The sequence below is a fragment of the Syngnathoides biaculeatus genome, chromosome 14, assembly GCF_019802595.1.
Source record: "Syngnathoides biaculeatus isolate LvHL_M chromosome 14, ASM1980259v1, whole genome shotgun sequence".
Taxonomy (NCBI): domain Eukaryota; kingdom Metazoa; phylum Chordata; class Actinopteri; order Syngnathiformes; family Syngnathidae; genus Syngnathoides; species Syngnathoides biaculeatus.
This window is the reverse complement of record NC_084653.1, coordinates 13,300,417-13,328,255: the sequence shown is the minus strand read 5'-3', so window position 1 is coordinate 13,328,255 and position 27,839 is coordinate 13,300,417. Positions and strand designations below refer to the sequence as shown.

At 42.6% G+C, this 27,839-nt stretch overlaps 1 protein-coding gene across 6 annotated transcripts in view; it reads left to right on the top strand.

Annotated features, from left to right (window-relative positions):
• The window catches only part of tanc1b (tetratricopeptide repeat, ankyrin repeat and coiled-coil containing 1b), a 129,012-nt gene extending 110,382 nt beyond the window's left edge, over nt 1-18,630 (top strand). For 5 of the 6 annotated variants that reach the window (XM_061841730.1, XM_061841731.1, XM_061841729.1 and 2 more), the window contains 9 exons: nt 2,881-3,014; nt 4,581-4,704; nt 8,678-8,853; nt 8,970-9,102; nt 10,844-10,873; nt 10,991-11,082; nt 14,694-14,840; nt 14,982-15,082; nt 16,151-18,630. In XM_061841730.1, the coding sequence (XP_061697714.1) occupies nt 2,881-3,014; nt 4,581-4,704; nt 8,678-8,853; nt 8,970-9,102; nt 10,844-10,873; nt 10,991-11,082; nt 14,694-14,840; nt 14,982-15,082; nt 16,151-17,246 (2,033 nt within the window). In that variant the 3' untranslated portion in view covers nt 17,247-18,630. The remainder of the gene's footprint in view (nt 1-2,880; nt 3,015-4,580; nt 4,705-8,677; nt 8,854-8,969; nt 9,103-10,843; nt 10,874-10,990; nt 11,083-14,693; nt 14,841-14,981; nt 15,083-16,150) is intronic. The other variant, XM_061841727.1, reaches the window with a different exon arrangement.
• Nucleotides 18,631-27,839: the final 9,209 nt, after the last annotated feature.

Sequence of the window (27,839 nt, the reverse complement as noted above, 5' to 3'; positions counted from 1 at the left end):
AGCTGTATGAGAGTTGCTAATTTGTGTAGCATTGTGAGTGCTGTGGTGTAGAAGTGAAAGGTGTTTTTAATTTAATGTAGCCAAATAGCATAACCAGAATATTCTAAACACCTGTCTGAATTTAGCTATACATTAAAACACAGCTAAATATTATTTGATGCGGGTGCAGTGAATGTTTTCTTCTCACGTGTCCCAAATATTGGCGTGGTCATCCATCCCACACATCATCAAACACATCATGAAAATATCTTCATTGCACTCGTCCGAGGTGCAGACGGCACCGGTCCTAAGCTGCTCAGTGGGTTCTTGGTGTTAATGAGTGTGAAGATATTCATGTGTTGAGCAGAGCACGGTACTCTTGGAGTGTTTTGGCTCTGAGGACAAAAGGATGTTGTCAGTCAGATAGTAATCCTCAACAACATTCTTTCACAATAGCCTCTATTGGGAAAACCTGTTCATCCCAACGGCAAACAGTTACCATGTAAACATATTTGAAGAGGAAAAAAAAATTACAAACAAAATACTATATCTTGTATCGTATTGTCTATAAATGCTTGTGCCTTTGAGAGTGTGTAATGTCTGTATTTGATTGTCTTGGTGAGAGCACTGGCTGTGTGAGTGTGGTTACCGTGTTTTAGTGCTCTCCTGGTGTTCAATAAACACTTGAAAACTGCCTCAGCAATTATGGCTCTCCTTTCCCAATTGCAAGGGCACTAAAATTCATACCTGTAAGTACAGTAAGTACAGTTGTGCCTTGAAATATGAGTGACCCGACATGGGATTTTTAGATTTTTTTAGATACCTATCATTGGGCCAGTTTTTTTTTTTTTTTTTTTTGCTTTGACCTGTGAGGAAAAATTTGAGTTATGAGTATGAGTTATCTGAGATATCTCATATCTCATTCAGCTCTAGTGAACTCATCTCACTTCACAACAAGCAACATTTTAGTAGCTAGTGAACAGTTCTTCGAAAAAGAGGCTTCAAATTGTTTATTGCTACTCCCAGTTGAGGTTTACTGTCCAACTAAGCTTAAAAGTAAGTGAATTAGTCTATTTAGAACAACAATAAAAATTTACCTTCATGTCCACTGGCTTAATGCTACCACATAAAATCTATGTGTCGGTGTTATTTGGCTTTCAGTTTTGGACGTTTGAAGAGTGTAGCAACACACATAGACAGACACTATAACCATAACCAGAGGCATAGATTCTTTTGACCTTCCAAAAAAATAAAAACATAAAAATATACAAAATAATAACATACATTTTATGAAACTATATTACATATTTTTTTTATCTCTGATAAAATATAAAAACATTTAGGATCCAACCAAGTGACATTATTGTTACCCGCATTTACTTACTTACTGAAACACGTAAACAATTTGCAACGTTAAAAAGATCGACATTAAAAGAAATGAAAATAAAATGTGAAAAAAGTTGACAAAAAAATCTGCCATTTCTTACAGACTTTTCTTTCTTTTGAACATATACTTGACAAAGTTTTGTTAAACAGTCAAATGTTCTGTCTGCAATTCATTGGTTTATTTTTTTTTGTAAACAAAAGGGACCAAAAAAAGGGTTTTTTTGTTCATTGTAAATTATTTAAGTGAATCAGACAATTTATGTTGTTAATATGTTAATTCGGAATTTTATTCTGCCAAATAATGAGTTCGCCTAAAAAAAAGTCCAGATCAATCGGGCCCTAAAAATATTGTTGCAGCTCCTGAGTCACTAAACAGTCGTCATGAAGGTATATTACATTGACTAAAAGGGGCAGCAGTGAATTAATCATGATGCACAAAGGGTTTAATTCTTTACATTATGTTTGCATATGTTATTGCAATTCATCCATTATCCAAGCCGCCTATCCTTACAAACGTCACAGGAGTGCTGGAGCCTATCCTAGCTAACTTCGGAGAAAAAAACAAACGACACCCTGAACTGGTCGCCAGCGGGAATTGATCCCATGCTGCCTGCACCAAAGTCAGTGTTTTTCCCCCCCTTATATCCATCCATCCATTTTCTGAGCTTCTTATCCTCACGAGGGTTGCGGGAGTGCTGGAGCCAATCCGAGCTGTCGTCAGGCAGGAGACAGCGTAAAACCTGAACTAGTTGCCAGCCAATCACAGAGCACATGGAGACAGACAACAGTCAAATTCACAATCACATCTAGCGGCAATTCAGAATCTCCAATTAATGCATGTTTTTGCGATGTGGGAGGAAACTGGAGTGCCCGGAGAAAACCCATGCAGGCACGGGGAGAACATGCAAACTCCGCACCGTATATAAAGCATAATAAATATGTAGTACTGTTTTTATACTACTTTTTCTTCTTGGCTTTTTAGGGGAACTGGAACTGATTTATTCATTTATTCATTATTCATTTCAGTGGCAAGTGATGATATGCAATGCAAGTATTTTCACGTTATGAATTAAACTTGTATTTCAAGACAATACTGTGTCAGTTTTGTTTTGTTGCTTCAAGAGGAACCATTAGTAGATAATTCAGTAGATTCTGACACTGCTGGTAGTTAAGGATATTTGTTTCTAACATATTCTCCACTGTCCATTACCACATTCCATTTATTCTGCATACATAGCGACCAGTCATGTGTGTGTGTCAAGAGTGCTTATACTACCACTTTAGTCCTTTTATCTTCTATAATTATAGCCCATATGGGACAACCGCTATTTAAAATAGCCTCTGTTAAATCGAAACAAAGCAGGAACTAACTTTTGAATGATGTGATATCAAGACACATTTAAAAAGCCTGGTAAACACATTTGTCTTCTACATCTGCAGTGCGCCTTTGAACTGAAATAAGGTGCCTGTCTGCATGTGAAATAAAGCGCGCCGTGTGCTCTGTCTGCTCCTCAGCGCTGACGGCAGCCGCTGGCCGAGGCAAGATGGAGGTGTGCGGCTTTCTGCTGGAGCAGGGGGTGACTGTGCAGCAGGTCAACCGGCGGGGGGTGTCTCCCTTATTCTGCGCCGTCAGACAGGGACACTGGCAGGTGAGGGAAAGGTGCCCCCTGTTTCCACGACAACCATTGATTCTTATTTCTGTTACGCTGCTTGATGTTCTCACTCAGTGTGTTTGATAACCTTCTTCCCAGCATTCACGAATTTTGTCGTAGTAAAACGGTGAAGAGGAGGACAACATACTACGACTAACCTCAGTGTTTTGGGCTCAAGGCCACATTCCAGCTGTACTGCATGAGTAAACTGAATTTTAACCTTGGTCGCAGAATAAAATTAACTCGTAGGTCACAGTATGACTGTGTGTTTGTGTTGTTAACATTTGTATAGAGGTGTAATAATTAATCAATTAATTGACAAATAATCAATCATCAAATTAATCCACAACTATTTTGATCATCATTTATCGACATCATCAAACTGAAAATTGTCCGTATCCTCTATTTTCAGCCTACTAGCAGTACGTACAGATACTCTCTGATTTCTGAAGTCCTTCACGAAAGCAAAAAGATTGTTTTTTGTCTTTAATCAAAATAAGATATTTGCAAATCTCTTCTTTTACTTTGAAAAACAATGTTAAACATTTTTGCTTATTTTCAGACATTTCACAGACCAAAACAGAAACTGAATCATAATCAATTTATGGGGGAAAAAAATCTGTTGAATCTGTTCCGAAAACAATCGTTATTGGATGCCTTTGTTTGAATAATCTGTGACATGTAGGTGAACCTGAAGCAGTCTCAGAAGTGTATACTGTATATAAAACTAGTCGCCCTTCACAGGAATCAGTTGTTGCCCAAGAAGTAGCTTTGAGTTTCCAAAAGGGTTGGGGCGTACATCACTCCCTCATGTCATTTTGCTTAATTGGTGTTTATTGCTTAATTGTTGTTTATTTGGTTATGTTTAAACATTAAACAATACCGAATAAACAACAATAATAAGTCAACAAACATGTTGTCATAAGATTTAATGCAAAATTTGTATCTGATTATTTGATTGCTCTGTAGAATAATTGATAGAAAAATGGATTCTAAAATAGTCCTCTCGTGAGCGCCGTACTTCTGTGTTGTAACTGCCTGTTGTGGTGCAACAAGTGCTCAAGCATAAGATTTTGTCTGAGTAACAACCTGTTACTTTGTCAAAATTTTTTTGGATGGCGGGGGGGTGTTTGTTGTGAAGAAAAATTTCAAACGGCACAGGTGCAAAAAGAAAACATGAGCGTAGAACAGACTAACATGAAGACCGACTTATCTTAAGTACACTTTACAAAACCAATTTATTCCTTTAAATTCTCTCTTTATATTTTACTATAAATTACAGTTTTTAATGCTCATTGGCATTAGTTGCCATTTAAACTACTTCCAATACTGCAAAATTGATTTGATATCCAAGTTAATGTTACAAGCTTGGGTACAGAACTAAACTCGTAAGTCAAGGTACTACTGTATTTACATACCATTTATTTTGTTTCATGTATTCCCTCAGTATGAACACGTGCAATGTACATGGAAATAGAAAACTGATATCGCATGTAGCCACCTGAACTGGCGGTGTCCAGGAAAGATGACCGTGAAGTATTGATCCAGTGTGCTCACTCCTAGATTGGCGAGCTGCTGTTGCAGCACGGCGCAGACATTAACGTCAGCGACAAGCAGGGCAGGACCTTACTGATGGTGGCGGCCTGCGAGGGGCACCTGAGCACCGTTGACTTTCTGCTCTCCAAAGGTGAGCTACATGGCCACTCTTCCGTCATGTTCAATGCACAACAAGGCGAGTGTTTTTCTATACCACCTTTCATACACAAGATTAATCCAAAATGTTGTGAGCAAAAAAAAAAAAAGACATAAAAATATGATTAAATGTTTCTGATTTATGAAAAAAAAAGCGAACAAGCAGATAGTGACGAAATCTTCAAGCTGTTTTTTTCTGTTCCCAGTTGAAGTTTAAACATGAAATAAAGATGTTGTATATTCAAACGAACCACATAACTTACCGACACTGCCTAGCCTAATGCTAACACACAACGCAAAATGCCACAGACGGGCTAAGAAAACTATCTTTGATGTTGTGGTAGTTATAACCTCTAAAGCTTTGGATACTTGAACACAAACGGTGCAGCAAAAGATCGAGACCGACAAAATAATACTCACTGGCATGTTTTTTATCCTTTGCGAATAATTACAAATGTTAATGCAGCATACTGAGTCACTCATTTATGATGCAGAAACCAATTAATTCTTTACATTTTATTAAATTATAATCAATAAATGGTGTTACTGCTATAAGTAAAATACTGTAAATATTTTAGGACAGGGAACTAATTCTGATTCTATGTTCACGCTGGACACAAAAATTGGTTTCACTTCACTTCGCATCTCTGGCTTCTGTTTGATTGCGGGAGTCACTGATTACGCATCTGCATCATCTGCGCTGTCCCAAACGCGGAAAAGGGAGGGGCTTCTCTTTCGGGAGGCATAGACAACATTTCCTCCTTCCAAACGGGAGCTGCAATGGACGGTGATGTGACCTGCATTGTGGCTCTGTACTTGTGGAAGTACAAATGTCTTTGGAATCCCTAACGCCATCTTGCTTGGGTCCACGACACCACCCAGAAGCGCGCACAGCTTAGTAAATTTTACCGCCTTCCCTATCAAGCTGGATCTTGGTGAGTGCAGCTTCCAATGCTACATGAGGCTAACCAGTGCCCAGTTTGATGACATGTTGACTCAAATCAGTCCCAGAATTGACCCCTCCGTACAGGGCACTTAACCACGCCTCCTGCAGTTAATTCACCTCACGTGTGCTAACCTTAGACAAACAATTAGCAAAAATGGCGGCGCAGCAAGAAAAGACTAGAGCGAAACTGTCCGATTTACCATCTTATTTCTCACTCGCATTCTTAGCTAACAGTGAAATATCGTTGAAAAGCAGACAGCAGGGCTTCAAGTATTTCAGCGAGGGGTATTTCAATGGTATTTACATGCATATCGACAGAGAAACCATTGATATTAGCGCAAGATCTTTCCGGAGTCAGAGGAAGACCGAGAAGCCACATAATATAATATATTATAATTGACAGTTTCCTATTTTCGTGTTACACATCACACTTGTGTGCAGAATCTGTATGTGTATCTGTATAGCCGTTTGTGAACCGCCGTATGAAGGAAAAGAAGGCGAGTTGTTTCTCTCGTTTTCTTTGTGTAACGTCACGCGCTCCCCTCAATAATTATTCTTGAATTAGTGCCGAACCTACGTAAGTCCCGACCAAGTACAACAATCACTACTTTAGTGTCCTCAAACATCCTTCCTTCAGTCTTGGTGTCTCGGTGCACGTTGAAGGCTTTTAGGACTCGCTAGTCCGGTTTAGCTTAGCTCACCGCCAACAAAGACACGTTTGTGCAGTCAGATCATCGCAAAGTATCGCTCAACACAGATCAAGTGTGTCAATCATTCACACGTAGCTATGTTATGCAAGCGAAGAACTGCTAATTCATTTATATGAGACATGTATTGAAAATCAAATATAGGGCATACCTTCGTGCAAACATAGTCCGGTTTACCATAGCTCGGGAGCCGCCGAACAGAGACACATTTGTGCAGTCAGATCATCGCAAAATATCGCTCAACACAGATCAAGTGTGTCAATCATTCACACGTAGCTATGTTATGCAAGCAAAGAACTGCTAATTCATTTATATGAGACATGTATTGAAAATCTAATTTAGGGCTTACCTTGGTGCAAACATATCTGATCCGGTTGATTTTAGATGGATTCAGTTGATCATATGATCTTCCACAAAGTTTGATCCATCGAAGACATTTTTCGTACTCGGTCTTCTGTTCCGGTTGATATTAGATAGATTCAGTTGATGATGCGGTCTTCCACAAAGTTTGATCCATCGAAGACATTTTTCATACTGGGTCTTCGGTTTTGGAAAGGGTACGAATCGAACTCCACCAACTAGCCTTTCAGGATACCTGTCGTCACTATTATAAAGTCCGTGACTACACCTCTTAACCATATCTATTGTTAAAGAACCCAAATACGCGATAAAACGCTAACAAAAGCTATACTGGACCATGCAACGTTGTCTGAGGGAACGGCGTGTGCAAAAAAGGGGTGTGGTTTATGCAGACCTCTGGCCTCTGATTGGTCAGCGACGCGGATGACGCAATTTCTACAGAGGGGTTAATTCCACAAGTCGCATTCCACCTCCTCTACGGACCGCCTCTCCATTTGTCTCTGGTGAGTGGCAATTTTGTGTCATTATCTGGTGTGTCACAATAAATGAATCCTCACAATTTCTACTGAGTCACACTCTGCAGGTTTACTACTGATAAATGCATCAAAAATGATGTTGAAATAAGTACACCACCCTGCCAAGTTGTAAGAAGGAATGGATTGGTGAAAATTATGGCATGAATTGAGGTCATCTTGATTCGATTGTGTTGCTTTCGCAACAGTCATACACATACTGTATATGTACGTATGTAATGTACTTGGCTTTAACTCATTGGAATTTTGGAAAGCAGCTCTAAATATAATACACACACACATAATGGAACCACTAGTAGCACGTTTTATGTAATTCCTGCATGTTTGACGTACTATGTACGCTTATCCTGACTGTCTGACAGGACACCACTCACCTGTTGCTACTTTTGTCCAATTGGGATTTAGCTAGACAATACAGTTATGGTCCCATGAAGTGCCAGTGTTTTCAGCCGTGACTCTATGTGATTATCATCCTTAGGGTTATCCTATCTCGACTACTACAGTATCCTCAATACAACTGTGGTAAATTTATCACTTTATGTGCTGTAGATAATTTCCCACAGGGGGCTCATTCAGGACCATCGCAAACTGTTTATGTATTGGGATCTCCACGGTCTCCATGATATTCCCTGATGTGGCAACGACGATTTAGGACTTTTCATGGCTGTGTGCACCACAGAGGAGTGCTGGAAAATTGCAAAGAGGTTTGAAGAGCGGTTGGATTTTCCTTTCTGGTCTGGAGCACAGGATGGGATGCACGTGGTCCTCAAAATCCCCTGCCAACTCCCGATCCTTGTCGTCCAACTTTGAGCAACACACACAAAATTCCTGCTACTGTATATTACTTTATCAGCGCTAAATTGATTTGTACTTGTGTACACAACATCATCAATTCATATGATGAACATTGTCTGCTTATATATTTTATCCATGATGTATTTCATTTAAATGATTGTATTCTAGTATAGTGTGAGTCAATAAAGGATCACTTTTAAAATAGCTGCACTGTAAAATGTATGGACTGGATTTAAAAGATAACCAAACACAAACTGTTTGCACACGCTATTAAAATACTCAAATAATCCTGACACTGATGACACCATTGCAAAAGGTCAGGCACATAAGGTTGCTTATGTATGTAATGAAAAATGTAATAGACAAAAACCTCCTTCTGTTCCCCCTCATCTGTCCTATAAGGGTCATCTGTAAATAGAGACGAATAGAGAGTGTAATCTGTGTGGTCAAATGGTTGTGTGAATTTCTACCTGCCCGCCCAACTCGCGCCACGTTGTACGCGCCGCCCGGCACGGATTCGCTTCTCCCCGCACGAATTGTATTCACTTCCGGTGTAATCACGCTGCGTGAAATGTCCAAAACGCATCAGGCTTGAATTCAGCATGAGTGGTTTGTGTGTCTCAAAAGGTGCGTCACTGACTTCCATGGATAAGGAGGGTTTGACGGGCCTCAGCTGGGCATGCTTAAAAGGACATAAAAACGTTGTGCAGCTTTTGGTGGAGAAAGGCGCGGTGATTGACCACACGGATAAAAACGGACGAACTCCCCTCGACCTGGCCGCCTTCTTTGGAGATGCAGAGATCGTACGTAGCCATACATACCACCGGCGTAATCACATTGACTTCACTCAGCGCTGAGTCATTTTTGAGCACATATTGCTGCGTGTTAGTTCGCCTAACCAGTGCGTCGTCTCCTTTAGGTCCAGTATTTGGTGGAAAGAGGGGCGGTTGTGGAGCATGTGGACTACAGTGGCATGAGGCCTCTGGACCGAGCCATCGGCTGTCGCAACACGTCGGTGGTGGTTACCCTGCTGAAGAAAGGGGCTAAGCTGGGTAGGGTTTTTTTTTTAACTATTAATATTCATCCATCCATTTCCTGAGCCGCTTATTCTCACAAGTTTCACAGGAGCGCTGGAGCCTATCCCAACTATCTTTGGGTATGAGGTGGGGTACACCCCAAACTGGTTGCCAGCCAATCGCAGGGCACATCGAGACAGACAACAGTCACACTCACAATCACACTGAGGCATGTGGTATCTCGTGATTTAAGTTACCAATTATGGTTCCTCCTAAATAGTGCAGCTTTCCCCGTGCGATTAAAAGCAGCATAATTCATTGGGGAAAAATCTTCAAAGACAAACAGACTGCAGTCTTGTGCATGTGTGAGAGATTTTTGCCAAAATTGGTACTGAGAAATGTAAATAAAAGTGGCAGTTTGCTTCAATCTTTTGTTTTCGCAGTATCTCATGGCTCTTAGAATAAGCTCAGACTAATTTTGTGGAATGCTGCAGAAAAACAGTGCATCCATTCATTCAGTTGCTGTTCACTCTGTAAATGTGTGTGTGTGTGTGGTGTGTGTGTGTGTGTGTGTGTGTGTCATTTTTTTAGTCCCTCATGTGCTGCTGGGCTAACTTTAGAATGCCACTTGTCACCTTAACGACATATAAAGATACATGAACATGCCGTTATTTGGGTCTGCGGCTTTATCTGTGTAGCACTCAGCAGTGAGCACCACCGTTCAACTTTTTTTCTGCATGCCGAACTGTCTGTGTGGCAAGAAAGCCTTTAAAGCAGTGATTCTCAATTTTTTACACCCAACTGCCATCTAAAAAGAATTCTTTGCTGCCTGAGTACCACCATAATGGCCAATGTTAAAATTCCGTGACATAGCAAGTGTATTTAATATTATTGTAAGACAATGTAACATTATACAGTTACAACATTAACACCTTGCTTACATTTAGGAATCCCCAAAAATATGTACTTAAATATTAAAGACTAAATATCATTGGATTGAATTCAAAAGTTAAATATAGCCGACCTATTTTCCCAACCAATTATTTAGTACAATACTTACACAATTAAAAATACATGTAAATTATGTATTTTTCTTTCATTATTTTTAAATAAATTCATAAACCAAATTTTTTACCAATGAATATTGAACATTTTATTATTTATATGTATGTTATTTTAATTAATGGAAAACAAATTATATCTATATTTTTTATTTTTAAATTTTAAATTCCATTAAAAATATGTACGAGTTTATTTGATTCTATAATTGTTTATTACTAGTTTATTTGTTCAAATAGTCACCACTTACTTGAGAACTGTTTTTTTAAATGAAACGTAACATTGTTTTTTGTATCTGTATGGTATTTATTACTTGCAATTAATACATTAAATGAAATAATGTATTTCTTGTGTAAAATTGGCTAGTTAATTATTTTTAATTTATTTTATTTGCTAAGACAGAACGATCAATTATGTAGTTAAGAGATTTTATTTTATTATTTTTTAAAAAGTAATGAATGAAATGTGTATGTACATTTTAAATAACCAATGTAAGGAAGGAAAAAAAAAAATCCTAAATGATGGCATAACTAAACGGGAGTCTTGAATGTAGATGCTGGGTGGGCCGAATAAAAGAACTTTCCCCCTTTTGCTCAGGTGGTACTCATACAGCACTTTGAGAATGACTGCTCTAAGGAGTGTACAGACATGTGCGTGACCTCTCCCTTTCTCCTCTGCTAACTTTTTCCCTCCCCCGACCCGCTGCCTCTAAACTAAGGCCACAGAACGTCTCCTTACGATCGATCAGGTACAATCTTTAGGTAACTTTACCTTACTGTGAGAATTTGCAGAGCAATACAGGGAGCGCCGACAGTGGCGCTGACGTTAGCAACCTAATTTTTTTGCCTTTCACCTTCTAACACAGGCAACGCCGCTTGGGCCATGGCCACCTCCAAGCCTGACATCCTCATCATCCTGCTTCAGAAGCTCATGGAGGAGGGGAACCTGCTTTACAAGGTGCGCTTGGATAAAGCATTTCCTCTTTTGACACGGTGATGTATTAAAACATATGCTAACAGCCTAGTCATCGCTGAAACATTTACAATGCCCTTGGGAAAAGTACACACACTCTACTTAAGTAGAGAGTACAAATGCTTGCGGCAAAATGGACTCCAGTTAAAGTACTGATTCTGTTACCTAAGTAAAAGTAATACAGTACTGACTGAAATGTACTTCAATACAAAAGATTAGATTAGGATAGTTAGTATAGATACTTGTCACGTCCCATCGGAACGAGAGTAGGTCCCAAATGCAGGACTCGGAAGATGCAAGGTAGTTCAAGGAGACACGTTTATTATATGCAGAGGTAGGGGATCGAGCAGGCAGTCCGGTGCAGCAGCGGTAGTTGGGACATCGGGCGAAGAGAGCAGGTGAGCGGGCAGGCAGGAGTCGGTACACAGGAGAACAATCAAAGCAGGCAGAAGTAACGAAGGAGTCAGGCTTACAAGGTTGGTCGGAGAACGGACGAAGGTCGGTACACACAGGTTCAATCAGGAATACCGGAGCACACGAACGAGACATGAAGATCAACGAACTGGCGCCGGCCAGTTGTCATCGCGGTCATATAAATCCACAGCATAATCAGGCTGCATGAGGCGCAGGTGTGCACCTCCCAATCAGCGCACCTGCGCGGACACCCGCACAGCTCGTGCTGGAGCGGCAGGATCATGACAATACTTGGAATATCAGGTCCACAATGGATTGAAAGCTATGTAAAATATCCAATTTGATGGAATGGGTGGAGGGATGGCGGGGGCAGGGGGGTCCAACTGTTTTGTCAAAGGCTGCGTGATCGATGCTGTGACATTTAACAGCAATGGAGCAGAAAGGTTAATACTGCCAGACGATTGTGTCTCTTTTATGATGTTTCCACCCGTGCTGAAGCTCAAACATGACCTTTTAAAAAAAAAAAAAATGATAGTGTTTGGTTAGTTTGTGAAGAGCTCCTTTGACAGTCAGCCGTCCTGACGATAATTTGCAAATACAGCAAATGCATTTTTTTCCAAATGAAAAACTAAATCAGGGGAGAGCAAACTTTAGTCGTCGAGGGCCACATTTGATAATTAAAATGAATAGACGAGCAAGGTCATTTGTAGGGGAGGTAAAACAAGTAATGTAGTTTAACTGTGTGTGTGAAATATTTTTTTTAAATCTTGAAATAATTTAGGTTTATATTTAAGAATCCCCCTCCTTTTGGGTAAAAAAGAAACGTGAATGAAACCAAGGCATCTAATACGATTCTTGATAGTGTAAATGTTTGAATTGCCCCATTAAACACAAAAAAAGTTAAAGGGTTAAAAAAAATCCATAGAAAATCAGTCTCCCAGTCAAATGATCATCATCACACAACCTTCAACTCAATCAACTGGACAGACAGTTTAAACATTTCTAACAGTCTTAAGTGTAAAAATAAGAAGAAAATATTTACAAAAATGTAAATTGTGTAATAGAAGGGACTACACATGCTACTACAGAAGAATTTAAGGTGGAGGTGATTTTGCATCAGGGATCCGCTCTGAGCCCCTTCCTGTTTGCTGTAGTAATTGATATGCTGACAGTTGAGGTTAGACTGGAATCCCCTTGGACCATGATGTTCGCAGATGATATTATGATCTGCAGTGAAAGCAGGGAGCAGGCGCAGGAACAATCAGAAAGATGGAGGCACGCACTGGAAAGGAGAGGAATGAAGATTAGCCGAAGTAAAACAGAATATATGTGCGTGAATGAGAAATGTGGAGGGGGAAGAGTGAGGCTACAGGGAGAAGAGATAGCGAGGGTCGACGACTTCAAATACTTGGGGTCAACAATACAGAGCAATGGAGAGTGTGGTCAGGAAGTGAAGAAACGGGTCCAAGCAGGTTGGAACAGCTGGCGAAAGGTGTCTGGTGTGTTATGTGACAGAAGAGTGTCTGCTAGGATGAAGGGCAAAGTTTACAAAACAGTGGTGAGGCCGGCCATGATGTACGGATTAGAGACAGTGGCACTGAAGAAACAACAGGAAGCTGAACTGGAGGTGGCAGAAATGAAGATGTTGAGGTTCTCGCTCGGAGTGACCAGGTTGGATAGGATTAGAAATGAGCTCATTAGAGGGACAGCCAAAGCTGGATGTTTTGGAGACAAGATTCGAGAGAGCAGACTTCGATGGTTTGGACATGTTCAGAGGCGAGAGAGTGAGTATATTGGTAGAAGGATGCTGAGGATGGAGCTGCCAGGCAAAAGAATAGAAGTTTTAAAAGAATTTAGTCAAAATTGGTATAAAATGTAAGGGACTACACATGCTACTACAGAAGAATTTAAGGTGGAGGTGATTTTGCATCAGGGATCCGCTCTGAGCCCCTTCCTGTTTGCTGTAGTAATTGATATGCTGACAGTTGAGGTTAGACTGGAATCCCCTTGGACCATGATGTTCGCAGATGATATTATGATCTGCAGTGAAAGCAGGGAGCAGGCGCAGGAACAATCAGAAAGATGGAGGCACGCACTGGAAAGGAGAGGAATGAAGATTAGCCGAAGTAAAACAGAATATATGTGCATGAATGTGAGGGGCGGAGGGGGAAGAGTGAAGCTCTAGGGAGAAGAGATAGCGAGGGTGGTCGACTTCAAATACTTGGGGTCAACAATACAGAGCAATGGTGAGTGTGGTAAGGAAGTGAAGAAACAGCTCCAAGCGGGGTGGAACAGCTGCTGGAAGGTGTCTGGTGTGTTATGTGACAGAATAGTCTCCACTAGGATGAAGGGCAAAGCTTATAAAACAGTGGTGAGGCCGACCATGATGTACGGATTAGAGACGGTGAGAGACGGAGCTCATTCGAGGGACAGCCAAAGTTGGATGTTTTGAAGACAAGGTTAGAGAGAGCAGACTCCGATGGTTTAGACATGTTCAGAGGCGAGAGAGTGAGTATATTGGTAGAAGGGTGCTGAGGATGCAGCTGCCAGGCAAAGAGCGAGAGGAAGACCAAAGAAAAGGTTGATGGACAGATGTTGTGAAGGAGGACAAGAGGACAGTGGGTGTTTGAGAGGAAGATGCACGAGATAGACTTGGATGGGAAAAGATGACACGCTGTGGCGACGCCGAACAGGACAAGCTGAAAGAAAAAGTGGTACTTACTACTAGACGGGATGTGTTTTTTCAGATCAAACAGGATGTTTATATACTAAACTGGATTTTACCGGATTAAACTGAGTTTCACTGCTGAACAGGGAATAAACGTAATTTTTCCCGAGTCAGATGGACTTTTAAAGATTTAGCCAGATTTTCTCCAGATTTTTCCTGACTAAAGGTTCATCTGGTCATAATTTGCGTATTTCAAATCTGGGTTCATTGCGTTGACAATTTTCCACACGCTTTTCTTAGTGCAGAGTTTTCTAGACTAAAGGATCCTACGAGTTCTAGAGTATCCGTTTTCTTCAATGCATCTTCAGTCCATCTGGCTCATACGCGCCGCTGCGTGTGTGACGTGGACGAACGAAGTGATTGTGAGATCGTCCAAGCGTGTAAATGTTTAAAAAACATTCAAATCCACCATCCAGTCTCGCTCACCATGTTTGTCTCTTCATGTGTTCTCCAGAAAGGCAAGATGAAGGAGGCGGCTCAGAGGTACCAGTACGCTTTGAGGAAGTTTCCCAGGGAGGGCTTTGGAGACGACCTGAAGGCCTTCAAAGACCTGAGGATCTCTCTCTACCTCAACCTCTCCCGCTGTCGCAGAAAAACCAACGTAAGAGAGAATTCTTATCATCCTGATCTTTCTTAGCACTTAAAAGTGGTGGGTGTGTGTGTGTGCGCATGTGCCTGTGCGTGCATGCACGTGTGTGTTTAAAGAAAATGATCGACTTAATGGCTGGGCTCCTTGTCGTAGGACTTCGGGATGGCTGAGGAATTTGCGACAAAAGCGCTGGAGCTGAAACCAAAATCCTACGAAGCCTATTATGCTCGTGCACGAGCTAAAAGGAGCAGCAGGTAAAACATTCAGCAAAAACATCGTAATACATTTTGGACTCTTAATCAGTTTTTGCCTTAGGCATTGTGACTAGACCCCTCAGTTCCCCGAGTCCTACCTTCAGCATGGACTCTAGTCGAGCCAGAAGGGATCAGCATTTCAGATGTCGCCTTTTTTGTGTTGGTGTTGTCAGAACATTGAAACCAATTCCTCAAAGCTTCAGGGTATTTACTGCCTTTCCGTTCGGAAGTTTTGAACATGAAACTTTGAAAATTACATGTACCAAACCCACATAATTTACAAAATTTCATCTTGATCTAACAAACACTGCAAAGCACCGTAGACATGCTAGTCATAGCGGTTATAACGACTTACAGTAGTTGTGAAAGATTTCATCATTTTTGTTGTTGTTATTTTGTCTATTATATTGTTTGTGTCCAAGTCACACAAATTAGAAGGAGCCACAATGATAATGCACAAATTGTTTCATTCTTTACATTTTTTTAGCCATCCATTTTCTAAGAGGCTTATCCTCACAATGATTGCAGGACTGCTGGAGCCAATCCCAGCTGTCAACGGGCAGGAGGCGGGGTACACCCTGAACTGGTTGCCAGCCAATCACAGGGCACATAGAGACAAACAGTCGCATTCACAATCACACCTAGGGTCAATTTAGAGTGTCCAGTTAATGGTGCATGTTTTTGGGATGTGGGAGGAAACCGGAGTGCCCGGAGAAAATCCATGCAGGCACGGGAGAGCATGCAAACTCCACACAGGCGGGAATGGGATTTGAACCCCTGTCCTCAGAACTGTGAGGCCAACGCCCTGACCAGATGCTCCACTGTGCTGCCACATTTTTTGTTTTTTTTTCCATAAAGTACAATATTACAGACTATCTGCCTGATTAAAAAAAAAATTCCAAACATTTTGGATGTTTTTTTTTTTTTTTTAAGTTGGAATGGCTTAATGGCATTTCCATTCATTACAATGGGGGAGGAGTATATGAAAACCAAATGTTTTGAGTTACGAACGTGGCCATGGAATAAATGAAAGTGAAGCCAACCCCGTTTTGTCTTTCGTATCTCCAGACAGTTTTCCGCCGCCCTGGCCGACCTTCACGACGCTGCCAAGTTGTGTCCCAACAACCGGGAAATTCGCCGCTTGCTGGCACGCGTGGAGGACGAGTGCAAACAGATGCAGCGGGCGCAGACCACCAAAGGCGGCCCTGACGGAGCTGGCGCCGCAGGCGGCATTCCGCAAGCGACTGGGGGTCACGACTCGGACCAGGAGCATGACGACGCTCGGGAGGAGTCATCAGAGTGGAGCCAAAGACACACCGTGGAAGAAGAGGAAGATGAGGAAGATGAGCGAAGGCAGTGCCGGTCGCTGGGAAGCAACGCCGTTCATCATCCGGGTCGGCTTCCTCCTCAACGCTACACTCGGGACCACCCCCAAGGTCTGCTTCTCCAGCCCGCCAAGCAGGCGCAAATTGTCAAGACCAGTTCACATAGTGTGAAATCCCAATACGCGCCCTCCAGCCCCTTACCTACCCGACACATGTCCGGCGTGCTGAAGCCCGGCCCGGGGATCGACATCGGTCCGCTCCCCATGCCCGCCAATGAGCCCCTCTATGGTAATCGGGTAACCCTGACAGTCATGACCCACGGCGGCGAGGCGGCATCCTTTTCATCGAAAATCGCATCAACACACTTGGACGCGGAATCCGCAGGCAACATGCGCGTGTCTAGCTCCACTAGCAGCTTGGCGTCTAGCAGCAGCCAGTCAGACAGCGGGAAGATGGGCCCGGACGTGAAAGCCAAACCGAGGCCCTTCATGGGTGTCACCGACAAGACGGCCCGCTTCGTGCAGCAGAACCAGCAACCGGCCGCCCGCTCCTGGGTCAATCGCTCCGTCGAGGACGACGACATCGACGACGGCTTCGGGAAAACGGTGACCGGCGCTTACCGCGACCAGCACAGGCGCCGCCGGCGTTACACAACGGAGCGCCGCACGTCAACCAGTACACTGACAAGTTCATCTGTTACAAGGACGCCAAGTCCCTGGCCCGGGACAACCCCAGTCAAGCCCTGCACATCACGTCCATCAAGCCAAAGCGATCATTTATCGAGTCGAACGTGTAGTCCGACGACCGTTGGCAAATGTTCTCACCCGTCCACCACGTGACATGACGGTTCTGTTCCAAGATGGGCGCTTTGCACTGATGGGGCGGGGGGCTGCTTTTTTGGACCACCGTCAAACGGACATTCCTGTGTTTTCTCTTCTTAGTTTATATAAATTACACTACTAACAAATTGTAAGCGATATTGGGCTTTTGGGTGAGATTTCAGGATGAAGATCAAAGGTGCCAACATCCCTCACGGCATCATCATTTAAAAAAGTTGCTCCGTCACTAACTTTTCGATGATGGCATCGAGCTGATTGAGGTAAGTTTTATTACTTGTTGCCGAGTGTTCCAGTCGTGTGGGGCAGAGAATTGAAAAGCAGATTGCTTCAAGTCGTGCAGACTTTGAGAGCGAAAGATAAAGAGGAAGAAATGGAGAGCGGGTGGTGGGATGCTTGGTGAGCAGCGGGCATTTTTTTTGCACAAACAAGGAGCTCAATATCAAAATTCACAACAGGCGTTCGACTCATGAATAGACTAAAACATTTCCAAGTCCATTTACAGCTATGCCTTTCTGCGACTCTTCCGGACTCTCTCTTGCAACCTGCTGATGACACTATGAGATCAATGGCAGCCTTTTCTCTGTAAACATGCCTCACGGTCTCAGAGGGAAGTGGCCAATGAGATGAGAGAATAGCATTGCATCATAAACAGAGATTAGAAGAATCACAAAAAGGTAGAGAGGGGCCCATTCCCTGAAACAGCCGTTGTGAATTTAGCTTTGTGTTATGAATTCAGGTTGAAACAAGTTGGCCACCTATCTTTGCCTGCTACTCACCATACATACCACCACCCGCACTCGCTGTCCCAGCAGTTTCAATCACCTTTTTGTTTAGGAACGATAAAGCAGAGTTCACCACTAATGCTGTGTTTTAGCTTCATCCCGACATTTGACCCCAGAGCCCAATATCCCGAACTTTTCCTGGGTAGCGTATGTTGTTTTTCATCCCAACTATTGTCATTTGTATGCACAGTCTTGTTAAAATTGTTAACTATTCTCAAGAGGAAAAAGAACCACGCAGCATTTGTTAAATATGTTTGTACATGTTATGAATCAGCATTAACAGAGTCGAAAGTCTTTTTTTCTCTCTATTTGCTTGTTGTTGCTGTCTAGATTAATTTATTTATCAATGGCTTCAATGTAAGAGCAATATATTTTATATAGTTATTTTTGCACAGCTACGAAGACATTTAAATGATTGAAGTGCATGCTACATTTGCAGTTTACGCCATATCTCGTTGTTTTTCACGTGGATGTTCAAAACAGCTCAATGCCATGTTTTTCCTCAGTATTGTGGTCGCATTCTGTAATGGAGTTGTGCAGCCATGGAAACCATGGCAGAGAAATAAACACACACACGGCCCTCCCCGAGGGGTCGACAAACACGTCTACGTGGTGTGATCAAACGGGAAAATGTTTTAAAAGTATCAAAAGTTAAAAAAACAAAAAAATAGTATTACCTGTTAGCGAACATTGTTTTATGATCTATACGTTTGATTATGAAACTATCACTTCCAGTTTTTCAAGTTCTGCTCTCTTCTTGTCTCAATGATTGTGATTGGTGACGGCCATCATGGGAGCTCTGTTGGGGGTGAGCGTTGCGGTGTGAAGTGGAAGACTGCGCACTCTGCTGCTTCTCTTCCCTATAATCTGGCTCTCTATGGACTGACGTTCATTGGAAAATCCATCTACGGATAAAACATGTCGGTACAGTAAATCCGTATTGGAGGTTTGGAATTCACATATTGCTGCCATTTTGGCCCCGAGGAACTGTGTTGAAGTCATTTGAGGAGCTGCTTTACTGTCATCTTGTGGCATCTTGGTACCAATTACAGTACTGCTTTTGCTGCCATTGTATGGCACATTGGTGCTGTGGAACTATGTTGAAGTGAGTAGAAGAACATCATTTTGCCAAAAGCAGTGCTTTGCCACCATTTTAGGCATAACTGTTATGAAGATAGTCAATTAGCCAAACAGCGAATTGATACCATCTTGTGACAACTTAGGAAATACCTTGAGTTAGCTTTAAAAGTAGTGCTTCGGTGTCATCTTGTGGCATCTCAGTGGCAAGGATTTATGTTGTAGTGAGTTGAGCAGCTTCACTCTGACAAAAGTAGTGCTTTGGTGCCATCTTGTGACATCTTGCTGCCAACAAACCATGTTGAACTCAGTTCAGGAGCCTCACTGATACAAAAGTAGTGCTTTGGTGCCATCTTGTGTTGTCTTGGTGCCAAGGAACTGTATGGAAGTGAGTTGGTGAGCTGAATTTAGATAAAAGTAGTGTTTTGCTGCAACAATGAACTTTTAGATGGCCTGTAAATTTCTTCTCAGTAGGGCTCAGTCTCTGTCCCCTTTGTTTCCTACATCAGAACGCTTGAGAAGCAGCACAAGCGCAACACAATTCACCTCCGGCGATGACGGGCTCCTTCATCAGCTCTTTGCTGATGGGACGCACAAACTCATCGAGGCAGTCGGGGGCGCTCTGCTCCGCCTTCAGGGGCTCGATGCGCCACAGCAGACAATCACGGACACCCACAGACTCTAAAAGAAACCACCAACTGAGGTTAAGTAGACTCGTTTGCCCTACGATTGACTGGCGACCAATCACGGGTGTACCCTGGCTCTCGCCCAAAAGTCAGTTGGGGGTCACTGTGGGCGTGATGAGGACAGGCGCTATGGTAAATAATATCATCACATACGATCCAAATCAAATGTATTCGAGTTGTGGAGATTTCAGCCGATGATAGGTCATGTTCTTTCTTTGTCAGTCTCCCTATCGATTGATGACTAATCTAAATCCACCACTTCACGAGGGCTCGTATTGACGCATACGCGCATCGAGACGACACACTGCTCCTCTTTCTAGAATACTAGGAGTGCAAATCACGTCTCTCGCCCTTCAGGAACGGCTGAAAATTTCATTCATTTCTCACTGTGGCACAAACGAGCGCCTTTTGGATATTTGCATCCGTATACATCATTCCGTGAGACCTGTTGTTGAGACCTGATGTTTCGATCCGCACTCAAAACAGTCCCATTCTCTTCCTTTTCATATTTCATCTGGTCAAGTGGAATGGAGTCCAAGTGGCTGTCCACACACGCATTTTCTCGAGTGCTACGCGATTGCAATTCAATTTGGCTGCTGGGCAGTAGGGCACGCCACTCAGCTGAGTCACCTGGAATAGGACAAGAAATTAACACAATTGAAACAAAATATTACAACAAAACGTTTTTATCTATTTTTGGTGAGTAAAATTGTTTCTTTTGTCTCTGCCGTCTGGTTTTGTGACGCACTTCCTGTTTGGGGCGCACAACTCTCCATCCGTTGACATTTGATGTGCAAATTAACAATACAAGAAATGGGAACATGGCGGCGCATTGAAGTCGTGCTGCCAATGGTTGGTCAACTTTACAGATGCCATGCCTGCCCGGTGGCGCCAACTTTTGTCTTCTTTGCTGCCGCTACGGTTGGAGGCATCGATTTGAGATGTGGTGTTCATTTATTCAAGTCCAGTAGTGTGGAAGCCAGCAGTTGTCATGGTGATCGGCAGCAGCACGACTGACACCTTGAACGACCTCGTAGCCGCCAATCATATTGTAGTCACGATGTGAGCTTGTGGCCGCGCGTGTCATAAAATAATCAGAGCATTGATAAAAGCGGATTATGTTTATGCTTTCCAATCCTGATTTGTCATTTTTAAATCCCGCCATCTCCCCGTATGTTTGTGTACCCGTGTACAAGACGCACTATAACCCACTCTCCCACTCACTAATCCCCCTCCCTCAGCTTTGTCGGTTTGAATGACAGCGGCTAGCTCGGGGGTCAGTCAGAATCGGCCTGCAGGGGGGGCAGGACGCCTGCTTCCTTCTTGACAAAATCACAGCACAGAATGCTAGCAAGTGATATGATAGTCACACAAGCGGCCATATTTAACCTCATAACAACACTCATTCGACCACAGCCAATCCTTCTATATGTTGTACGCATAGACGATATTCATATAGTATTTAAATTTTGTTCAATTAAAGAAAACCTCGTCATCGCAGCATAGACAGGAAGGCCTTCTAACTTGTTATTCTTTATGGGTTCGGACATGCGACTTTCCACGTTTTGCGGGTTATTTTTCATTCATTTATCTTCCGTTTTGATTCTCCTCGGCAAAGTTGTGGGCCTGCTGGAGCCTGCCCCAGTTTTCTTCAGGTGAGAGGCAAGGTACGGCCCACACAGACACCCCCCCCCCTCCCCCAATTAATGACATTTGAGAGCCAAACGTTTTGAGCTACGAGCGTGTTCATGGAACAAATGAAAGTCACACTTTGTCTTTGTACCGCAAGTCACTTGTGATGATAAGGAAATGAAACGACAGCGAAATTAATGACATTTCTCTGTCCTGGCTGCTAACCCCAATTAAGCAACATCAACAATAAAAATAAACGGAGAATGTAATGACACAAAAATAACTTCAAAACTTATGGTGATTTATCATCTGAGGCAGACACAAAATGTCTACTTTGAGGTTAATGATGTCTCCCGGCGGCCTCCATCAACTTCAATATCATCGTTGCATTTTTTTGAATGATTGATTTTACTGTTTGAAAATACAAGCTCCTTCAAATAGGGCCCATGTAAATGAATTGCAACATTGTTACAACATTATTACAAAAGAGCATAGCAGAAGTAAGAGGAGTGGAAGCCGGCCCCGGGAAGGAGCACACGGATTCTGCTGGCCCCGACGACAGGGTCTGGAGTCTTGGAGTCTAGAAGAGCTGAGTCATGCACTCGTAGTGCCAGAAATAAACCTCAGACTTTTGATTTATTTCTTTATTTTGTAATCACTTGAACAGACACAGATGACATAAAAATGTTTGCGTCATCATCTCCACTCGGGCTTTCATCACAGGACACAACATTAGGCACACATTGACATCTTCCATCCATTTTGTTGGGAAGGTTACTGAAGACTATTTTACTTTTGTTGCACTTTCATTATTTGCTTAAATATGACCTTATACATTGAATCAACGGATAAGGTTTTGCCCATTTACTAAACAGACAAAGATGTGTTGTGGAGCCGGTGGTTGTCCTTGATCTTTGTGTGCAGAAAACCGGCTGGCGCCATCCTCCTCTCCCAGGCGTTGCCGTGGAGACGACCGACACCAGATAAGGAGCGGAAAGTTACCATCCCAGCCCAGGACCAGACTGCGGGGGGGCAGCCACTTTTACCATGGACCCATACATACAAAAACCGTGTGTTACCGGGCAGCTTTTGTCTTCTTCTTTGGCTATCCTGCCAGAAGACACACGTCTCGTGTGCGGCAGACACCTGGATAAGACCCGGACGTCTGTACTGCACATTCCTTTGTAATAAATCCATTTGCTGTTTACGTTTTCTAATCATTGGTCATATCCTCCTCGACTCGTGAACACGCGTAGGGTCCAAACTCGCAAATCCCTACATTACTTTGGAAACGGGCTTGGTATTTACCTTTACAAGTTACCCTGACGAAAATGGATTAGAGTAACGATTTCAATCACCTTCAAAAAGCAATGTAAAAATTACCTCTGAATGACTTTTATTAAGTTTAAGTGGATCAATAATTGCCCCGCGGATATTTCTTTGAAAAAGTGCATTAAAGCCATGCATCGTTTTGTATTTTGGGAGGAAGGTTGTATATACATATATATATATATGTTGTTTAAAAAGAAATTATCAACCGGTCACAAAGCACCATGAAATCAAAAAATATAAAAAATGAAAATATTTCTTAATTCAGGTTGAACGGTGGATCAGCAGGAAAGCGTTGGCCTCAGAGTTCTGAAGACTGGGGTTCAAACCCTGTGCGGAGTTTGCATGTCCCCCCCGTGCCTGCGTGGGTTTCCTATGGGCACTCCGGTTTCCTCCCCCATCCCAAAATTATGCAACATTAATTGGACACTCTCGATTGCCCCCAGGTGTGATTGCGAGTGCGACTGTTTGTCTCCGTCTGCCCTGCGAATGGCTGGCAACTCGTTTAGGTTGGACCCCGACTCCTGCCCCTTGACAGAATGGGTTGGCTCCGGCACTCACGCAACCCTTGTGAGGATAAGAGGCTAAGAAAATGGATGTATGGACTTTTGTTGCAGTGTGTATGTGTACGGCATGCGCAAAACCAACATAGCAGACCAAGTTGACGTCACGTCAAATGTGCTCGATTAAGACAATAAAAATCTTTACTTCATATAACAACATCATAAGAAGGAGGAAGTGATAATCCAAACTTTTGTGCCCATTTTTCCAATGTAACTAAAGTTGTAATCATGGAATTTCCAAAAGCAGCTGAAGTGTAAATGACACATTTTTTGTGAATGATGTAATGGATTACAATTACATCCATCCACCCATTTGTTTTCTTCGGCGCTTATCCTCACAAGGGTCGCAGGAGTGCTGGTACCTATCCCAGCTGTCAACAGGCAGGAGGTGGGGTACACCCTGAACTGGTTGCCAGCCAATCGCAGGGCACACGGAGACAAGCAGCCGCACTCACAGTCACACCTAGGGGCAATTTAGAGTGTCCAATTAATGTTGCATGTTTTTGGGATGTGGGAGGAAACCGGAGTGCCCGGAGAAACCCGGGTCCTCAGAACTGTGTGGCCAACGCATTACCAGTTGAGTCACTGTGCCGCCCTGATTACAATGACATAGTTTTCAAATTACATAATCTCTTAACATAATTAGTGACTCGCCATCACTGCTGATCCTGAAGTATTTTGGTAATTTACCATTTGCATAGTAGAGTATATACGGCGATAGTGTATTGACCTTGGCAAGCAGTTTGCTCCAACTTAGTTCCTGCAGACAGAGAGAGGGAGAAAACAATTTATCATGAGAAAAAAAAAAAAGAACCTCAGTGACATGAACAACTGGAATATTTTTTTTGGAGTCCAACCGATGGCATATGTGCAGTAAAGCCGTTTTAGGATTCCCAAAGCTTTTTCCTTCACGCTCGCTTGGAAAATATACGCATGTAAAAAGGTTTGCCGCACTGTGCCACCCATTAAAACGTGTGACGCGGGAAAACGCAATGAGAGCTGTAAGCGTCATGATTTATTTTCTTCAATAACGGCAAAAGACACACTCTGAATTTCAATGTAAAATCGACGCCTCGGCTCAATAAAGGTTGCGAAAGGCGACCAAAATCGATGAACTTAAACAACAATTACTGACTTTTAATCTTAATTACAAGCTGCTGCTCCAAGGGCCCATCCAATTCATCGCAAAAAAAATTGCTGACTTTTGATGATTTTTTGCTCGATTGTTGGTTGAACACATGACAAACTTCACAAACAATTAAAAAATGTTTTTTAATCTACCAAATTTTCAGATTGTGGCGTTAAATGCTTAAAAGATAAAAGGTATTGTATAATAGTTACATGTTATTTCTGTAATTTATACCTTTATTAATATAAGTGATGAAGTAGCAAAAACATAAGTTCACTTATCCTTTATCCATCCATCCATCCATCCATTTTCTTTGCTGCTTATCCTCACCAGGGGTCGCAGGGAGTGCTGGAGCCTATCCTTTTATCCTGTCAACGGGCAGGAGGCAGGGTACACCCTGAACTGCTTGCTCGCCAATCGCAGGGCACATTGAGACAAACAGCTGCACTCACAATCACACCTAGGGGCAATTGACCCCTCCGTAGAAGTTGCGCAATCCGCTTCACTGACCAATCAGAGGCCAGAGATCTGCATAATCTCGGACTCAAATCTCAGACAACGCTGGCTGGATGGTCCAGTATAGCTTCTGTTGGCGTTTTATCGCGTATTTGGGTTCTTTAACAATGGATATGGTTAAGAGGTGTAGTCACGGACTTTATAATAGTGACGACAGGTATCCTGAAAGGCTAGTTGGTGGAGTTCGATTCGTACCCTTTCCAAAACCGAAGACGCAGTACGAAAAATGTCTTCGATGGATCAAACTTTGTGGAAGACCGCATGATCAACTGAATCCATCAACCGGAACAGATGTGTTTGCACGAAGGTAAGCCCTATATTTGATTTTCAATACATGTCTCATATCAATGAATTAGCAGTTCTTCGCTTGCATAACATAGCTACGTGTGAATGATTGACACACCTGATCTGTGTTGAGCGATATTTTGCGATGATCTGACTGCACAAACGTGTCTCTTTGTTGCCGGCTAGCGAGCTAAGATAAACCAGACTAGCGAGTCCTAAAAGCCTTCGACGTGCACCGAGACACCAAGACTGAAGGAAGGATGTTTGAGGACACTAAAGTAGTGATTGTCGTACTCGGTCGGGACTTGCGTAGGTTCGGCACTAATTCAAGAATAATTTTTGAGGGGAGCCCGTGACGTTACTCAAAGAAAACGAGAGAAACAACTCATAAGTCAAGCCTCGCCTTCTTTTCCTTCATACGGCGGTTGACAAACGGCTGTACAGATACATATACAGATTCTGCACACAAGTGTGATATGTAACACGAAAATAGGAAACTGTCAATGACGAATTCGTCTTTGGGTTATAATATATTATATTATGTGGCTTCTCGGTCTTCCTCTGACTCTGGAAAGATATTGCGCTAATATCAATGGTTTCTCCGTCGATATGCATGTAAATACCATTGAAATACCCCTCGCTGAAATACTTGAAGCCCTGCTGTCTGCTTTTCAACGATATTTCACTGTTAGCTAAGAATGCGAGTGAGAAATAAGATGGTAAATCGGACAGTTTCGCTCTAGTCTTTTCTTGCTGCGCCACCATTTTTGCTACTTGTTTGTCTGAGGTTAGCACACGTGAGGTGACATAACTGCAGGAGGCGTGGTTAAGTGCCCTGTACGGAGGGGTCAATTGAGAGGTGTCCAATGAATGGTGCATGTTTTGGGGATGTGGGAGGAAACCGCAATGCCCGAAGAAAACCCACGCAGCCACGGGAAGAACATGCAAACTCCCGGCAGGGCTGGGATCGAACCCGGGACCTCAGAACTGTCCAAAAATCCATATCGGTCGGTTCCTAGTACACATCGTGTCCATCTCCCGTCATCCACACCCCGACTGTCGGCTCCACGGCGCAGGTGGCCACGATACAGTGCATGCTGTACCTACAAGGGTGGAGGGATGACCGTGCGGATATGGACCACAAAAGGAGATCAGCCCCTCTCATGGAAATCCACTTGCACATCTTAATTCCGAGAACTCCTTGAAAGGCCGACGCACTTCAGTGGTGGAGCACCGTGGACTTCTGGGTATTTTGATATGAAAGCAATTTGTGTTGCAGATGAAAGGGGGGGGGGGGGTGTTTTCTTTCTTTTCGTTTTTGTGCTGTTTTCACCCTCTGATGCACGAGTATTAAGATTACCGAAGTAGCTGCTCACTGCAGTGACCGCAAAATATGCAGAGATGTTGCCGGCTCCTGTGAACAAGTAAGACCTTGTCTACAGTTTTTACTTTTTGGGGTTGGGGTTGGGGACCCCCACCCACCACAGACACAAAAGTACACACACATTTTAATACTTGCGTGCTACTCGTCATGTTATCTGCAACATTTTCTTCCACTGAGCTGCTCAGGAACAAAATCAAAAAATATTCCCAAATTTATACAACGTACACATTAATAAAACAACTACAATATTGTGTATTTATCATGTACAGTATATCCAAGAAGGGCTTACGGAAGAGGTTTAAAGCGTCAATACAGCTCCCTCTTGTGGCCAAATGAGGGAAACTCCATCGGCTGCTCGATGAGGGGCATCACGAGGGACATTTTACATTAGAACAATTAGTGAGATCATTCAGATCGTACATAAATGATGATAACACAATAATCTGATCAAGTGATATCAAGATAAATCGTTTCTGCCAATAGTAATGTATAATGTGTACAATTTAACAGGAAAAAAAGAGAGGAAGTACAAATAAACATTGAGATCATTTGTTGTTCTAGTAGTGTTCTCTTGACTTTATTTAGCTTATTTCATTTCATGTCTATTTTTACTTTTATTTTCGAACAAACACCTTTGGAATTATGCCCAAAAGTTTCAAACAAGGTTTCATCAGATCATTAAAAACATGAACAACAAATAATTAAAAAATAATAATATTTATTGTGTGTGTTGTGGCTGTCTCACCAGGGAATGACAAGTAAGCCATCAGATGCGAAGGCACAGCTTAGAACTGGACCAGACTGACTCGAGACTGTGTGGAGGAACTTCACGACACACAGGCGCAATGTTCCCATAAATCTACAAAGATAAACACACGCACGCGGAGTGTATTTGTCCAGTTGACAGTGTGGCGAGAGCAAAGTCTTTGTTAGTAAGCCGCAGCTGTTCCAGCAGCCTTGTGAGCAATGCAAACGATAAAGTTGCACGAGGTGGCACCCCGTCGTCGTCTCGCGACAACATCACACGAGGACATTCAAGGTTCTATATTTTCCTTCCGATGTTGCCAGAAAAACAAAAAATAAAAAACATTCATAAATAAATCTTCAATGCAGCTGCAATTGCTTTTGTCAGTATTGACAAAAAGTTTGGGACTTTGGGTGAAATTTCAGGATGAACCTAAAATGGCTTTCCAGTGAATTTAACTCGGCT